Source organism: Rhinoraja longicauda, chromosome 2 (genome assembly GCF_053455715.1).
Source record: "Rhinoraja longicauda isolate Sanriku21f chromosome 2, sRhiLon1.1, whole genome shotgun sequence".
NCBI classification, from domain to species: domain Eukaryota; kingdom Metazoa; phylum Chordata; class Chondrichthyes; order Rajiformes; family Arhynchobatidae; genus Rhinoraja; species Rhinoraja longicauda.
This window is the reverse complement of record NC_135954.1, coordinates 12,336,861-12,355,510: the sequence shown is the minus strand read 5'-3', so window position 1 is coordinate 12,355,510 and position 18,650 is coordinate 12,336,861. Positions and strand designations below refer to the sequence as shown.

Sequence of the window (18,650 nt, the reverse complement as noted above, 5' to 3'; positions counted from 1 at the left end):
TTCCGTGCACACACATACCTTTGTGTGAAAATGTTACTCCTCAGATTCCTATTAAATCTTTTCCTCTTCACCTTAAACCTACATCCTCTGGTTCTCGATTCACCTACTCTGGGCAAGAGACTCTGTGCATCTACCCGATCTATTCCTCTCATGATTTTATACACCTCTATAAGATTACCCCTCATTCTCTTACGCTCCAAGGAATAGAGTCCCAGCCAACTCAACCTCTCCCTGTAGCTCAGACCTTCTTGTCCTGGCAACATCTTCGTAAATCTTCTCTGTACCCTTTCCAGCTTGACAACATCTTTCCTATAACATGGTGCCCAAAACTGAACACAGTACTCTAAACGTGGCCTCACCAACGTCTTATACAACTGCAATATGACCTAACTTCTATACAATGCTCTGACTGATGAAGGCCAATGTGCCAAATGCCTTTTTGACCACCGTATCTACCTGCGACTCCATCTTCAAGGAACCATGCACCTGCACTCCTAGATCAGTAGATCCTAGATCCCTCTGCTCTACAACACTCCCCAGAGCCCTACCATTCACTGTGTAGGTCCTGCCCATGATAGACTTCCCAAAATGCAACACCTCACACTTCTCTGCATTAATTTTTTTGGTAGTAATTTGGGAATAAATTTTGGTTATAAGAATAAAGGCCTAGATTATTTTCTAAATGGGGAGAGAATTCAGTTTTTTTGGAGGTACTTGGGAGTGCTGGTGCAGGACTCTCAAAAACTTAATTTGCAAGTCGAATCAGTAGTAAGGAAGGCAAATTCAATGCTGGCATTTATACCAAGAGGACTGGAATACAAAAACAGAGATGTAATGCTGAGGCTCTACAAGACACTGGTCAGGCTGCATTTGCAGTACTGTGAGCACATTTGGGCCCCATATCAGAGGAAGGATGTGCTGGCTCTGGAGAGGGTCCAGAGGAGGTTTACAAGAATTATCCCAGAAATGAGTGGGTTAGTATATGATGAGCATTTGACAGCACTGGGCCTCTTCTCACTGGAGTTTAGAAGGTTGAGGGGGGACCTCATTGAAACTTACAGAATAATGAAAGGCATAGATAGAGTGGATGTGGAAAGGATGTTTCTACTGGTGGGAGAGTCTAGAACCAGAGGTCATTGCCTCAGAATTAAAGGGCGCTCTTTTAGAAAGGAGGTGAGGAGGAACTTCTTTAGTCAGAGGGTAGTTAATGTGTGGAACTCATTGCCACAGAGGGCTGTGGAGGCCAAATTAGTGGGTATTTTTTAGGCAGAGATAGAGAAATTCTTGTTTGGAACAGGTGTTATGGGGAGAAGGCAGGAAAATGGGATTAGGAGGCAGAGGTCAGCCATGATTGAATGGCAGAGTAGACTCGATGGGCCGAATGGCCTAATTCTACTCATATAACTTGTGAACTTGTTAATTCCATCAACCATTCCTCAGCCCACCTGGCCAATTGATCAAGATCCTGCTGCAATTTTTCACTAACATCTTCACTATCTGCAAAACCACCCACTTCCATATCATCAGCAAACTTGCTGATCGTTGCATGTGTGTTCTCATCCAAATCATTGATATAGATGGCAAACAGTAACGGGCCCAGCACCGAACCCTGAGGCACACCACTAGTCACGGGCTTCTAAAGCGAGAAGCAACGTTCCACCATCACCCTCTGCTTCCTTCCATGAAGCCAATTTGCCATCCATTCAGCTATCTCTCCTTGGATCCCAACTTTCCAGAGCAGCCTACCATGCGGAACCTTCTCGAATGCTCTGCTGAACTCCATCAATACAGCATCTACAGCTCTGCCCTCATCGACCTTTTTGGTCACGTCTATAAAAAAACTCAATCAGATTTGTGAGACACGACCTCCCACGTACAAAACCATGCTGACTATCCCTAAACTTGTCCATCCGAACGCCTGTATAATCTATTCCACCGAATACTCTCTGGTAACTTTCTGACTACAGTTGTTAAGCTCATCGGCCTATAGATGTTCAGCTCACCGGCCTATAGTTCCCAGCATTTTCCCTGCAGCCCTTCTTTAATAGAGGCACAACATTTGCCACCCTCCAGGCTTCCGGCTCCTCTCCCAGTATTTAAAGGTGACTCATGAATTTCAAGTCATCCATTGTCTTACCGCTGAATGGTTAGCACGCAACAAAAGCCTTTCACTGTACCTCGGTGCACATGACAATACACTAAACGAAAGGCAGAAAGCATTTGTATTTTGAGTCTGGCTTTTGAGACACCCATTTGCCATGCCTTTATTTGCTTTATTCACCTATGCTAATGCTTGCTTTTTCTCTTCAGAATCTCCTTACAGTTATCAGTGGAATTTAGTGAGCCATCCTGTGGACTTTGAAGGCCTAATAATGGAAGGCCAAGATTCTCAGACACTGAAGCTATCTCAGGTGAGGGGAGAAAATGTAATTCAAGTACAACGTAAGAATCGAGCTCTAACTATGAGAAATGTTAGTCAGTATGCACAGCCATTACTGTTCCTAAAAATCTATGGTTTAAAGTGGTATCTGTTTCTCTTGTTTATGATGCACTGCCGGTTAGGGTCAGCATGGTGGCACAATGGTTGAGTTGCTGCCTTACGGCGCCAGAGACCCAGGTTAGATCCTGACCACGGGTGCAGTCTGTACGGAGTTTGTACGTTCTCCCCATGACCTCGGTACCGAATGACAAATAAAGCTCTGTATTCTGTATTTTCTCCGGGAGCTTTAGTTTCCTCCCACACTCCAAAGATGCACAGGTTTGTAGGCTAATTGGCATGGTAAAATTATACATTGCCCCTTGTATGTAGGATAGTTTTTAGTGTGGGAGGGGACTGCTGGTCGGCACAGACCCGGTGGGCCGAAGGGCATGTTTCCATGCTGTATTTCTAAACTATATTAAACTAAACACAGACGTTTTTATGAGTTTGACTTTCAGGTTTTCAAAAGCTTTTTTCCTTGACTCCATTTTTTTTAGAGATCTCGCTCTTAACATAGAAACATAGGAAATAGGTGCAGGAGGAGGCCATTCGGCCCTACGAGCCAGCACCTCCATTCATCGTGATCGTGGCTGACCATCCAGAATCAGTAACCTGTGCCCAACCTCTCCCCATAATCCCTTGATTCCACTATCCCCCAGAGCTCTATCTAACTCGCTCTTAAATCCATCCAGTGATTTGGCCTCCACTGCCTTCTGAGGCAGAGAATTCCACTGATTTACAACTCTCCTCATCTCCGTTCTAAATGGCCTACCCCTTATTCTTAAACTGTGGCCCCTGGTTCTGGACCCCCCCCCCCCCCCCAACATTGGGAACATGTTTCCTGCCTCCAAAACTTCATCCTCAACATTGATGGTCTCCCAGTATCCACCTCACCTCACATCCGGAATCTTGGAATCATCCTTGATCAAACCCTCTCCTTCGACAAACACATCAAACACATCACAAAGACAGCCTTCTTCCACCTCAAAAACATTGCCCGTCTCCGTCCATCCCTCTCCTCCACAGCTGCAGAAACCCTCATCCACGCCTTCATCACCTCCCGTCTGGACTACTGCAACAGCCTCCTCTATGGCGCACCCTCAAAAATCATCAATAAACTTCAATACATTCAAAACTCCGCTGCCCGTCTACTCACACACACCTCGATCCGTGACCATATCACCCCCGTCCTTTATAAACTCCACTGGCTCCCCATCCCCCAGAGAATCCAGTACAAAATCCTCCTCATAACCTACAAAGCCCTCCATAACCTGGCCCCATCCTACCTGACCGACCTCCTCCACAGGCACACTCCCACCTGCACCCTCCGCTCTGCCGCTGCCAATCTCCTATCCCCCCACATCCGGACCAAACTCAGATCCTGGGGGAACAGGGCTTTCTCCATCGCTGCTCCCACCCTATGGAACTCACTACCCCAAACCGTTAGAGACTCCTCCACACTCACCACATTCAAAACATCGCTGAAGTCTCACCTGTTCAGTACTGCCTTCAACCACTGAAGGTCACCTCACCTTCTGTCTCCTTTCTCTGTTCATTTATTTATTTACTTATTTATCTATTTATTCATTTCCCTATGTTCTCAAAATCTCTGTAAAGCGTCTTTGAGTATATGAAAAGCGCTATATAAATAAAATGCATTATTATTATTATTATTAATGTGTCCAATCCCTTAACAATCTTATATGTTTCAATAAAATCCCCTCTCATCCTTCAAAATTCTAATCCTCCTAAATTCCAATCCTCCTTCAATCCTCCTAAATTCCAAAATAGACAGTTGAATATTAAAGCATCATATTTTGCATCAATACCCAGTCAACTGAATATGTGAATCTCTCACTTGTATTGTCTTTCTGCTGACTGGTCAACATGCAGCAAAAACTTTCCACTGTATCTTGGTAAACGTGACAATAAATTAAACTAAACTAAATTGAACCAGGGATAAGTAGCGAGTTGGACTGTCAGGGTAAACGTGAGATCTAATTGCAAGAACTACCTGCTGAGCTCCCCAGCCTTCCAAAATAGACAGAATGTAGAAACAAAGAACTACAGATACTGGTTTATACCAAAGATAGACGCAGAGTGCTGGAGTAACTCAGCATGTCAGACAGCATCTCTGGAGGAAAAGGATCGGTGATGTTCCAGGTTGACCTGATTGGTCCTGGTGCTTTCTCACCTCCAGCTCTTCACCCCTCCCCCACCTCCCACCCTCTACTTTCAGTCTGAAGAAGGGTCCAAACATGAAATGTCACGCACCCCTTTCCTCCAGAGATGGTGTCGACCCCGCTAAGTTACTACATAGAAACATAGAAAATAGGTGCAGGAGGAGGCCATTTGGCCCTTGAGCCAGCACTGCCATTCATCGTTATCATGGCTGATTTACCATAATCAGTAACCCGTGCCTGCCTTCTCCCTGTGTCCCTTGATTCCGCTATCCCCTAGAGCTCTATCTAACTCTCTTTTAAATTCATCCAGTGAATTGGCCTCGAATGTCTTCTGGGGCAGAGAATTCCACAAATTCACAGCTCTCTGGGTGAAAAAGTTTCTTCTCACCTCAGTTTTAAATGGCCTCCCCTTTATTCTTAGACTGTGGCCCCTGGTTCTGGACTTCTGATAAATTGTGATATAGCAAGAAATAGCAAGAAATAAAAATTGAAATTTTTCAATGACGCCTAAGAAACGGAGTCCCCCAAGGCTCGGTACTGGCCCCCATGCTCTTCAACCTCTATATCAGCGATCTGCCACACACGACCTCGCGCCAGTATGGATACGCAGATGACTTGGCCCTAGTGCACTCGGACAGGAGTTGGTCAAATGTTGAGGATGTGCTCTTGACGGATATGGAACTTGTCGCGGGCTACCTTAAGACCTGGAGACTAAAACTGAGTGTGGTAAAAACCACCACAACGGCCTTTCATCTGAACAACAAGGAAGCTCAACGCCAGCTAACCGTCACCCTCAATGGGTCACCCCTACCCTACAACCCATTTCCTACATACCTCAGGGTGAAACTAGATCAGCAGCTGACCTGCAAGCAACACCTTGAAGCTCTCCGTGCTAAAGTCTCGGCATGGAACAACCTCCTGCGTTGCTTGGCCGGATCGTCATGGGGCACCAGGACATCTACTCTTCGAACCAGTGCTCTTGCACTCGTGTACAGCGCCGCTGAGTACGCTGCCCCAGCCTGGTGCCGCAGCGCTCATACTAGCAAACTAGACGTCACCCTCAACGACACCATGCGGATCATCACTGGCTGCCTACGCCCTACTCCGACGGATCTCCTGCCGGTGCTCGCAGTTATCGCGCCCGCCAAGCTTCGCAGAGAGTTCTTCACTCATAGGCTGGTGTGCAAGGCCCCATCGGACGCCAAACATCCTTTGCGCCACCTCGCCCAGGATTCACAGCAACTGGGACCTCAATGCCTGTCATCTCGTCACCCTTTCTCCCGTCATGCAGCGACCCTCTGTGGCTCCGGTTTCAACATACTAGGAGCATGGAGAACCAGCTGGGAACAGACATCGCCACCTCCTCAATTCACTGTCGCACCGAACACCACAGCCCCACCCGGCTCGGACATGCCCCGCAAAGAGTGGGTCGCCTTGAACCGGCTCCACACAGGGGTCGGCAGGTTCAACGCCAACATGCATCGTTGGGGGTTGCGTTCATCAGCAGCCTGCGTGTGTGGAGCAGACCAGCAAACAGCGCGGCACGGCATTTTCGACTGCACTGTCCTCCGCCCCCCCTGGTGGAGGGGTAGACCTCACGGCCCTCGACAACAGCACATTGCACTGGCTACAGCGCCTGGAGGGCGTTACATAACTTCTGCTGCCTCAAACGCAAGAAGAAGAAGAAAATTGAAAGTCGCAACTCTGGGTGAAAATTCCCAGCACTGCGCACCTATGTTTTGTATAAACCAGTATCTGCACTTCTTTGTTTCTACATTCTGTTTATTTTGGAAGGATGGGGTGGCTCTGCAGGTAGTTCTTGCAATTAGATCCTACGTTTACCCTGGCAGTCCAAATCGCTATTTATCCCTGGTTCAATTTAGTTTAGTTTAATTGATTGTCACCTGTGCCAAGGTACAGTGGAAAGCTTTTAGCAACATAGAAAATAGGTGCAGGAGGAGGCCATTCGGCCCTTTGAGCCAGCACCGCCATTCATTGTGATCATGGCTGATCGTCCACAATCAATAACCCGTGCCTGCCTTCTCCCCATATCCCTTGATTCCACTAGCTCCTAGAGCTCTAGCTAACTCTCTCTTAAATCCATCCAGTGATTTGGCCTCCATTCTGTTCCATGATAACCAGTCAGCGGAAAGACGATACATGATTACAATCGATAGATCCACAGCGTTTAGTGCAAGATAAAGTCCAGTAAAGTATGATTAAATATAGTCCGAGGGTCTCCAATAAGTTAGACAATACCTCAGGACCACACTTGCATTGTTGATAGAATGATTCTGATGCCTGATAACGGCTGGGATGAAACTGTTCCAGAATCTGGAGGTGTGCGTTTTCACACTTCTGTACCTCTTGCCTGATAGATAATAGACAATAGGTGCAGGAGTAGGCCATTCGGGCCTTTGAGCCAGCACCGCCATTCAATGTGATCATGGCTGAACATTCACAATCAGTACCCTCTCCCCATACCCCCTGACTCCGCTATCATTAAGAGCTCTATCTAACTCTCTCTTGAAAGCATCCAGAGAATTGGCCTCCACTGCCTTCTGAGGCAGAGAATTCCACAGATTTACAACGCTCTGAGTGAAAAAGTTCTTCCTCGTCTCCGTTCTAAATGGCCTACTCCTTATTCTTAAACTGTGGCCCCTGGTTTTGGACTCCCACAACATTGGGAACATGTTTCCTGCCTCTAGCGTGTCCAATCCCTTAATTATCTTACATGTTTCAATAAGATAGGAGAGGGGAGAAGAGGGAATGAGCGGGGTGAGACTCGTCCTTGGTTATGCTGCTGGCCTTGCCGAGGCAGCGTGAGGTGTAATGAGAATGCTGTGCAGAGAAATGGCAATGGTTGCACTTGTGTCTTGTTCCCAGTGGCCGTGAAGTGTAAGTGCTGCTTGTCCTTGCTGGATGTAAAAGGAGCGTGCATACTAGTATAATTATCACATCCCATGACATTTTAATCAGCAACACTTCATCTAAAAGTAGAAAGCTGTGAATTTCAATTTTACGTAGAAAATCACTGGGAGACAGTTTGATGCTGCAAAAAGCCTTCCACATTCCATCATGTGGGCGGCACGGTGGCGCAGCGGTAGAGTTGCTGCCTTACAGCGAATGCAGCGCCGGAGACTCAGGTTCGATCCTGACTACGGGCGCCGTCTGTACGGAGTTTGTACGTTCTCCCCGTGACCTGCGTGGGTTTTCTCCGAGATCTTCGGTTTCCTCCCACACTCCAAAGACGTACAGGTATAATAATAATAATAATACATTTTATTTATATAGCGCTTTTCATATACTCAAAGACGCTTTACAGAGATTTTGAGAACATAGGGAAATGAATAAATAGATAAATAAGTAAATAAATAAATGAACAGAGAAAGGAGACAGAAGGTGAGGTGACCTTCAGTGGTTGAAGGCAGTACTGAACAGGTGAGACTTCAGCGATGTTTTGAATGTGGTGAGTGTGGGGGAGTCTCTAACGGTTTGGGGTAGTGAGTTCCATAGGGTGGGAGCAGCGATGGAGAAAGCCCTGTCCCCCCAGGATCTGAGTTTAGTCCGGATGTGGGGGGATAGGAGATTGGCAGCGGCAGAGCGGAGGGTGCAGGTGGGAGTGTGCCTGTGGAGGAGGTCGGTCAGGTAGGATGGGGCCAGGTTATGGAGGGCTTTGTAGGTTATGAGGAGGATTTTGTACTGGATTCTCTGGGGGATGGGGAGCCAGTGGAGTTTATAAAGGACGGGGGTGATATGGTCACGGATCGAGGTGTGTGTGAGTAGACGGGCAGCGGAGTTTTGAATGTATTGAAGTTTATTGATGATTTTTGAGGGTGCGCCATAGAGGAGGCTGTTGCAGTAGTCCAGACGGGAGGTGATGAAGGCGTGGATGAGGGTTTCTGCAGCTGTGGAGGAGAGGGATGGACGGAGACGGGCAATGTTTTTGAGGTGGAAGAAGGCTGTCTTTGTGATGTGTTTGATGTGTTTGTCGAAGGAGAGGGTTTGATCAAGGATGGTTCCAAGATTCCGGATGTGAGGTGAAGTGGATACTTGGAGACCATCAATGTTGAGGATGAAGTTTTGACCATCAATGTTGAGGATGAAGGTATGTAGGTTAATTGGCTGGGCAAATGTAAAAATTGTCCCTAGTGTGTAGTGCTAATGTGCGGGGATCGCTGGGCGGCGTGGACCACGTGGGCCGAAGGGCCTGTTTCCGCGCTGTATCTCTAAATCTAAAAAAAATCCCCCAAAAATTTGTAGGACATAGAATGGTACAGCAGAGGAACATGCCTCTCAGGCTACAATGTTCATGCCGTTAAACTAATCTCCTCTGCTTGCATGTGATCCCTATTATTTTTAGTGTAGTTTAGAGATACAGAGCGGAAACGGGCCCTTCGGCCCACCGAGTCCGCGCCGACCAGCGATCCCCGCACACTAACACTATCCTACACACACACAGGACGGACGATGACAGTGATGTAACCATTTGAAACATGGATGACGGACATGAAAGAAGAAGACCAGAGACCAATTTACATTTATGCCAAGCCAATTAGCCTGCAAACCTGTACGTCTTTGGAGTGTGGGTGGAAACCAAAGATCTCGGAGAAAATCCACGGGGAGAACGTACAAACTCCGTACGGACGGCACCCGTAGTCGGGATGGAACCTGGGTCTCTGGCGCTGTAAGGCAGCAACTCCAGCGCTGAGCCACCTGGGTATCCTCCAAATCCATGTGCATATCTAAAAGCCTCTTAAATGCCTCCAAAGATAAACAGGAAATGGTGGAGTAACTCAGCGGGTCCGACAGTATCTCTGGAGAAAAGGAATGGGTGACGTTTCGTGTTGAGACTCTTCTGTTGTATTTATATGCACCACAATCCCTGGCAGCTTGGTTCAGGCACCAGAAAATTGCTCCTCTCACCTTGAAGCCAAGCACTCTCGTTTTTGACATTTACCTCCCGGGGAAAAGGTTTTTGACTGTCTACCCTACCAATGCCTCTCATAATTCTGCATAGTTCTATGAGGTCTCCTCTCCTCTTCCAAATATCCACTAGACCAAGTAGACCCGTTGGGCCCAAACCTCTCCTGCATTGGTGCAACACCCTGTCCTCCCCCCTCCCCTCTCTCCTCAACCCCCTCCCTCCCCCTTCTCCCCCACTCCCCCCTTCCCCCTCCCTCCCTCCCTCCTCCCCTCCCCCTCCCCTCCCCCTCCCCTTCTTTTAAACTTAAAAATGTGAATCTTTAAAAATATAACACCGATTTCAATAAAACTACTTGCATTATCACTAGTGACAATGGTGAGTAAGGTGGGCCTAGAATTGTCGCGCTATCGTGTACCGTTTTGGCTGAAGTGCAGTCACAAACAAGATAACAAACGTGAGTTTTAGTATATAGATGAGAAAACAATCTGAGTTTGTCCAACCTCTTGTTCTAGCTAATATCCTCAAATCCAGGCAGGATGTAAACCTCCCCTGCACCCTCTCCAAAGCCTCCACATCCTTCCTGTAATGGGGTGGCCAGAACACAGTACTCCAATATTCTGTATCGAACTCTTCAGGAGTCTGATAGTCAATTTTAATCAATTCAAATATCTTCAGATTGAAAATATACATTCCAACTGCCAAAAACTTAATTAAAAGGTAGAGATTGAAACAATAATTGAAATGAGCATAAAATGCAGTTGTAGGGTCATACAGTGTGGAAACTGGCTCTTTGGCCCAACTTGCCCACACCACCAGGTGTCGGAGGTTATGGGGAGAAGGCAGGAAAATAGGGTTAGGAAGGAGAAATAGATCAGATGATTGAATGGCGGTGTAGACTTGATGGGCAGAATGGCCTAATTCTACTCCTGTTCCTTGAAACCTTATGACCAACATGTCCCATCTACACTAGTCTTACCTGCCTGCATTTGGCCCGTATCACTCGAAACCTGTCCTATCCATGTACCTGTCTAATTGTTTCTTAAACGTTGCAATAGTCCCTGCCTCAACTTCCTCCACTGGCATCTTGTCCCATACACCCACCATCCTTTATGTGAAAAAGTTACTAGATCTTCCCTTCTTCACCTTAAGCCTATGTCCTCTGGTTCTGGTCTCCCCTACTCTGGGCAAGAGACTTGGTGCTTCTACCTGGTCTATTCCTCTCATGACTTTATACACCTTTATCGGATCATCTCCAGTTAGATGGAGACACAAGGAACTGCAGATGCTGGTTTACAAATAAAAGCACAAAATGCTAGAGTAACTCAGCAGGTTAGACAGCATCTCTGGACAACATGGATAGGTGACCTTTCAAACTGAAGATGGGTCCTGACCTAAAACATTACAAATCCACGTTCTCCAGAGGTGCTGCCTGACCTGCTGAGTTACTCCAGCACGTTTGGCTTTTAAAAAAATACCGTTGGAATTGGTACATTTATGTGGAAACTCAATAAATATGTTGAAAAGAGAGAAGTTGAAGGGACCTCCGATATTAGTTTTGTTTATTGTCACGTGTACCGAGGTACGTTGAAGAGCTTTTGTTGCCTGCTAACCGGTCAGTGGTAAGACAATACATGATTACAGACGAGCCATTCACAGGGTAGATTTTAAAGTGTGGAGGTCATAAGGAATAGGAGTAGAATTAGGCCATTCGGCCCATCAGGTCTACTCCGCCATTCAATCATGTCTGATCTATCTCTCCCTCCTAACCCCATTCTCCTGCCTTCTCCCCATAAGCTCTGACCCCTGTACTAATCAAGACTGGAGCGATTGTAATATGTGATTCCAGATCTGCTTCTGTCTGTGGCTACCACGCAAATAGTCGCCTGGGTTGGGTCGCCATCTTGGAATCAAATATGAATGAAGATGAGGGGAGGTTCTCAAGGAGTATAAATTCCTAAGGGGGCCTCATTTATCTGTTTCATTGCAGTAAGCGCGGTAGCGCAGCGGTAGAGTTGCTGCTTTACAGCGAATGCAGCGCCGGAGACTCAGGTTCGATCCTGACTACGGGTGCTGCACTGTAAGGAGTTTGTACGTTCTCCCCGTGACCTGCGTGGGTTTTCTCCGAGATCTTCGGTTTTCTCCCACACTCCAAAGACGTACAGGTATGTAGGTTAATTGGCTGGGTAAATGTAAAAATTGTTCCTAGTGGGTGTAGGATAGTGTTAATGTACGGGGATCGCTGGGCGGCACGGACTTGGAGGGCCGAAAAGGCCTGTTTCCGGCTGTATATATATGATATGATATGATATGATAAGATTCTGTGCAATTCTGTTTAATCTCCAGCTGACAGATGGCCTGTACGTCTTCAGAGTGTCTGTGTCGGGAGAGGGCGCTTATGGAGAAGCTACTGTCAACGTCACTGTGAAGCCAGGTAATGAATGATGAAACTCAGTCCGCACTAGATGAGGAACTGTTTACTCCGGCCCTTTCCAGTTTAACCCATTAATGACCTGCATTTGGCGGCACGGTGGCACAGCGGTGGAGTTGCTGCCTTGCAGCCCTTGCAGCGCCGGAGACCCCCAGTTCAACCCCGACTACTGGTGCTTGTCTGTACGGAGTTTGTACGTTCCCCCCGTGACCGCGTCGGTTTTCACCGAGATCTTCAGTTTCCTCCCACACTCCAAAGACGTGCAGTTTTGTAGGCTAATTGTCTTGGGATAAGTGTAAATTGTCCCTACAATGTGTGTCGGATAGTGTTAATGTGCGGGGATCGCTGGTCGGTGCAGAATAGTTGGACTGGAGGCCCTGTTTCTGCACTGTATTTCTAAACTAAACTAAACTAAATTTAATGTAGCCGATTGAACCCATATTCTACTCTTTGTTTCTTCACCAGGGTGGTTGTTAGAAAGAATATAATTCTTTATTCTTCTCGCGCAGAGAATATTTGCAAACACTTCAAATTAATGTGAACAAGCAGAACACTTATGTTTGTCCTCGTTTTGGAGTCCTCGGGCGATACCACATGGAAACTCGCCCTTCGGCCCAACTCATCAATGTTGACCAAGTTGCCTAACTGAGCCAACCCCACTTGGCTGTGACCAGCACGGATCCCTCCAAATCTTTTCCCATCTGTGTACCTGTTTTTTTTAGTTTAGTTTAGAGATACTGCACAGAAACAGGCCCTTCGGCCCACCGAGTCCGCGCCGACCAGCGATCCCCACACATTAACACCATCCTATACACATTAGACAATTGACAATAAGTGCAGGAGTAGGCCATTCGGCCCTTCGAGCCAGCACCACCATTCAATGTGATCATGGCTGATCATTCACGATCAGTACCCCGTTCCTGCCTTCTCCCAATACCCCATGACTCCACTATCCTTAAGAGATCTATCTAATTGTCTATTGTCTATTGTTGTTGTTCTTCTTTTCCACACAGCCTTGAACGTAAATCAGTCTCCTATCGCCATCGCCATACCTGAAGTGCAGGAAGTCAACTTGCCTCCAATGTCTGCATTCATCGATGGAAGCCGTAAGTATTGCTACCTATAAAAATTGGTAAAATATACACGTACTGTATGTACAGTCAATGTTGAAGTGCGGCCGGTGTTGTGTGCAATGCAAAAGCCAGTCACTGTGGGCGGCACGGTGGTACAAGTAGTGCCACTTCCTCACAGCGCTAGAGACCCAGGTTCAATCCTGCCTACAAGTGCTGTCTGTACGGAGTTTGCACGCTCTCTCTGTGACGGTGTGGGTTTTCTCCGGGTGCTCCGGTTTCCTCCCACACTGTAGGTTTGTTGGTTACTTGGCTTCTGTAAAATGCTCCTCGTGTGTGTCGGGTGGGAACGTGGGATAACGTAGAACTTGTGTACGGATGATCGATGGTCAGAGTTGACACGATGAGCCACAGGGCCTGTTTCCACGCTGTATCTCGAAACTAAACAGTCATGAACGACAAGATAAATGGCTAGATAGTCCTGTACTTGGTGTGCTGAAACAGGTGTGGCATGGTGGTGCAGCGGTAGAGTTGCTGCCTTACAGAGCCAGAGACCCAGGTTTGATCCTGACTATGGCTTCTGTGTGTACGGAGTTTGTACGTTCTCCCCGTTATCTGCGTGGGTTTTCTCCAGGAGCTCCAGTTTCCTCCCACATTTCAAAGATGAACAGGTTTGTAGGTTAATTGGCTTGGTATAAGTGTAAATTGTCCCTAGTGTGTGCAGGGTTGCGTTAATGTTTCGGGGATCGCTGGTCAGCACGGACTCGGTGGGCAGACTGGCCAGTTCCGCGCTGTATCTCTAAACTAAACTAAACTCTTGCCATGGCATCGAATAGAGTCATAGAGTGATACAGTATAGAAACAGGCCCTTTGAGCCAACTTGCCCACACCGGCCATCATGTCCCAGCTGCAGTAGTCCCACCTACCAGCATTTGCTCCATATCCTTCCAAACCTGTCCTGCCCATGTACAGGTCTAACTGCTTCTTGTATGTTGGGATAGTCCCAGCCTCAACCTCCTCCTCTGGCAGCTTGTTCCATACATCCGCCATCCTTTGTGTGAAAACGTTACCTCTCAGATTCCTATTAAATCTTTTCCCCTTCACCTTAAACCTACGTCCTCTGGTCCTCGACTCACAACCTCTGGGCAAAAAGAACTAAACTAATCTCTACCACTGTATCGGGGTAGAGATTGGCTGGAGGTTACAGACACAAATGGCCATTGGTGCCTCACTTGCCTTCCAATGTATCTGTACACTGTGAATGGCTCGATTATAATCATGTATTATCTTTCTGCTGTCTGGATAGCATGCAACAGAAGCTTTTCGCTGTGATTCAGTACACGTGGCAATAAACTAAACTCAACTCAAACTCAAAAAAGGTCCTGCATGAATTTGAAATGTTAAGGCCCCATCTGACAGTGGGAGATGTTCACTGATCAGTCCTAAACTGTTGAAAAGTACTTTGTTGAAACTAGTGTAGGAAGGAACTGCAGATAGACACAAAAACTGCCGATGCTGGTTTAAACCAATGATAGTCGCAAAAAGCTGGAGTAAAACTCAGCAGGACAGGCAGCATCTCTGGAGAGAAGGAATGGGTGGCGTTTTGTGGTCTCGAACCGAAACGTCACCCATTCCTTCTCTCCAGAGATGCTGCCTGTCCTGCTGAGTTACTCCAGCTTTTTGTGACTATCCAGGTTGAAACTAAATGTATGCATGTCCATAAATGTGTCAATAGGGCAAATAACCACTCATTCTCCTGCGCTCCAAGGAATAAAGTCCTTTTCACTGTACCTCGGTACGCGTGACAATGAATTAAACTCAACTCAGCAAGCAATTCCAGCCCATTGCCACTTGTAAACCTTCCAAACCATCCTTGGAGATCGTTACAATGTCTTTTCCACTGCCTTCGTGATGTATTCAAGAGAGAGTTCGATATAGCTCTTCGGGCTAACGGATTCAAGGGATATGGGGAGAAAGCAGGAACGGGGTACTGATTTTGGTTGATCAGATTGAAGGGAGGTGCTGGCACGAAGGGCCGAATGGCCTACTCCTGCACCTATTGTCTATGTTTCATGGAATGGCCCATTGAAGTTGCTCTCTTTTTCTTTAGGAAGTACGGATGATGACAGGATTGTGAGCTTCCGCTGGGAGGAGATTGATGGTCCCCTGAGAAAACAGAAGGCATCAGGAAACACAACGGTCCTGCACTTGTCCAACCTAGTTACTGGTAACTACACCTTTAGGTAATAAACCTTATTGCTCAATGGACATACTCCTGCTAATTGGTTTAATAATAATAATAATAATAATAATATTCATTTATTGTCATTGCAACGAGTACAACGAAATTAAAAAACAGCCAATCCTGACGGTGCGTACAAACATATATGCAATAAATGCAAAAACAAATAAATACATAAATACAATTAAATTAAGTACAAGATTTTTTAACGGTGTTGCCTAGTGCACAGGTAGTGTTCAGTTCTCGTATGGCCCTGGGGTAAAAACTGTTCTTAAGTCTGTTTGTTCGGGATTTGATTGACCTGAAACGTCGACCAGAGGGCAGATGAACAAACAGACGGTGGCCGGGGTGGGATGGATCTTTTATTATTTTGCCTGCTCTACTGAGGCAGCGTAGGCTGAACAGGTGCTCCAGGGAGGGCAGTGAGCAGCCGATGATTTTCTGGGCCGTCGTGATGACCCTCTGAAGGGCCTTCCTGTCCTTTTCTGAGCAGCTGGCATACCATGTGGTTATACAGTATGCCAGCACACTCTCGATGGAGCAGCGATAGAAGGACAACATGAGCTTCTCCTGCAGGTTGGTTTTCCTGAGGATCCTCAGGAAGTGGAGTCTCTGCTGTGCCTTCTTTACTGTGGTGATGGTGTTGGTAGACCAGGTGAGATCCTCTGCGATGTGCGTACCCAGGAACCTGAAAGCTGGTACCCTTTCCACGCAGACCCCATTGATGTAGAGTGGGTCGTAATCTCCACTGGTTTTTCTAAAGTCAATTATAAGTTCCTTTGTTTTGGAGGAGTTCAGGACCAGATTGTTCACTGAACACCATGCTGCCAGCCTTTGGATTTCATCCCTATAGGCTGTCTCATCTCCTTCTGAGATAAGTCCAACCACAGTCGTGTCATCCGCGAACTTGATGATGGTGTTGGTGGGATGGGTGGGGGCGCAGTCGTGAGTGTAGAGGGAGTAAAGGATGGGGCTCAACACACAGCCCTGTGGTGAGCCGGTGCTCAGTGTAATGGTGGAGGAGAGGTGAGGGCCTATTTTGACTGTCTGGGGGCGGTTGGTCAGGAAGTCCTTGATCCATTTGCAGATGGTTAGGGAAAATCCAAGGTCGGAAAGTTTGGTGACCAGTCTGCTCGGGATGACCGTGTTGAAGGCAGAGCTGAAGTCGAGAAAGAGCATCCTCACATAGCTCCCCTGGTGTTCAAGGTGGGTCAGTGCAGTGTGAAGAGCAGTGTCGATGGCATCCCCTGTAGACCTATTTGCTCTGTAGGCAAACTGGTATGGGTCGAAGGTGGGTGGGAGGCTGGCTTTGATGTGCTGCAGGACCAGTCTCTCGAAGCACTTTGTGATGACCGGTGTGAGTGCTACCGGACGGTAGTCGTTAAGACCGCTGATGACAGGCTTTTTCGGCAGTGGGATGATTATGGCGGACTTCAGGCAGGGAGGGATGGTGGATTTTAAAAGGGACAGGTTGAAGATTTTTGTGAAGACCTCAGATAATTGGTCTGCACATTCCCTCAGCACTCTGCCCGTCACACCATCGGGGCCTGCAGCTTTCCTGGGATTCACTGCTCTGAGCACTCGCTTAACGTCATACTCCTGCACAGTGAAGGTGTTGCTCTCAGGTGCTGGAGAGGGTGTAATGTCTGCCACTGTAGCTTTCACCTCGAAACGAGCAAAGAAACAGTTAAGTTCCTCAGCCAACGAGGCGTCGCCGTCGGCAGTCGTGCGGTTGCTGGTCTTGTAATTGGTGATGTGCTGGATGCCTTGCCATACCCGCCGTGGGTCATTGTTGGAAAAGTGGTCCTCAATCTTCCTCTTGTAGGACGCTTTGGCATCCTTGATGCCTCTCTTCAGGTTGGTTCTAGCAGCACTGTATAGAGCTCTGTCACTAGACCTGAAGGCGGTGTTACGGTCCTTGAGGAGAGACCTGACATCCTTTGTCATCCAGGGTTTTTGATTGGGGTACAACCGGATGCGTTTGTCGACGGTGACATTGTCAACGCAGTTTTTGATGTAGCAAAGTACAGTTGATGTGTACTCCTCCAAGTCCTGATCCTCAAAAATATCCCAGTTGGTCCTTTCGAAGCAATCCTGCAGCTGCGAGGAAGCTCCTTCAGGCCATGTCTTCACAGTCTTTATGGTGACTGGAGCTTTCCTCCTGAGTGGGGTGTATGCTGGGGTTAGGAATATGGACAGGTGATCTGACTGCCCCAGGTGTGGTAGTGGTGCTGACCTGAACCCCTTCTTAATATTTGAGTAAACCTTGTCTAGTGTGTTTTTCCCCCTGGTAGCACATCTTATGTGTTGTTCAAGTTTCGGGAGAACTGACTTTAGGTCTGCATGGTTGAAGTCCCCGGCTATGATGTGGGCTGCTTCTGGATATGTGCTCTGTTGTGAGTTTATTGCACCTAGCAGGTAGCCTAAAGCTGTGCTAGCGTTAGCATTCGGTGGGATGTAGACTGCTGTTACTATAACCCCTGTAAATTCGCGAGGAAGGTAAAAAGGCCTGCATTTAACTGTTAGGGACTCCAGATCAGGAGAACAGTGGCTATCTATGGTTTGGATATTAGTGCACCAGCTGTTGTGCACATAAATGCATAACCCCCCCCCCCTTGCTCTTACCGGAGTCGATGTTTCTGTCCCAACGAAACGCTGTGCGCCCGGCTAGCTCAATGGCTCCGTCTGGGATAAGTGGATGAAGCCATGTCTCTGTTACTAAGAGAATGCAACAGTCCTCCACGAGTTTGTTTGCTGATATCTGTAGTTTAAGTTCGTCCATTTTGTTGATGATGGATCTGGCGTTGGTGAGGAACATGCTAGGTAGCGGTGGTTTGTGTGGCTGTCTCTTTAGCTTGGCAAGTATACCGGACCGGCATCCTCGCTTTTGCTTCCTGTTTCTCCTCCGTCTGCGACGCCTGTTCGCGCCGACAACTATCCACGGAGCGCCCGGTGTCCTGGCAATCTCTTCCGGTATATTTCGCGGGTGTGGAAATTCGCGCACAAGGTCCCGATTGCACTGGAATCCGATGATCAGAAGGTCCTTTCGGTTGTAGGTAGGATTTGCCTGATTTTCCTGGTTTGAATGACTAAATTTGACTAACAGACATAACACAGATAACACACATAAAACGCACCGAAAGGGAGAGCTGTGAGCCGCTGCGTCCGTGCGCGCCGCCATCTTCCATAACCATATAACCATATAACAATTACAGCACGGAAACAGGCCAGTTTGGCCCTTCTAGCCCATGCCGAACACTTTCTCCGACCTAGTCCCATCTACCTGCTCTCAGACCATAACCCTCCAATCCCTTCCTATCC

At 47.4% G+C, this 18,650-nt stretch overlaps 1 protein-coding gene across 2 annotated transcripts in view; it reads left to right on the top strand.

Annotated features, from left to right (window-relative positions):
• Positions 1-18,650, top strand: part of LOC144602190 (dyslexia-associated protein KIAA0319-like) — an 88,922-nt gene that overhangs the window by 28,474 nt on the left and 41,798 nt on the right. For both annotated transcript variants that reach the window (XM_078414943.1, XM_078414933.1), the window contains exons 6-9: positions 2,311-2,411; positions 11,933-12,020; positions 13,031-13,123; positions 15,198-15,330. In XM_078414943.1, coding sequence (XP_078271069.1) covers positions 2,311-2,411; positions 11,933-12,020; positions 13,031-13,123; positions 15,198-15,330 — 415 coding nt within the window. The remainder of the gene's footprint in view (positions 1-2,310; positions 2,412-11,932; positions 12,021-13,030; positions 13,124-15,197; positions 15,331-18,650) is intronic.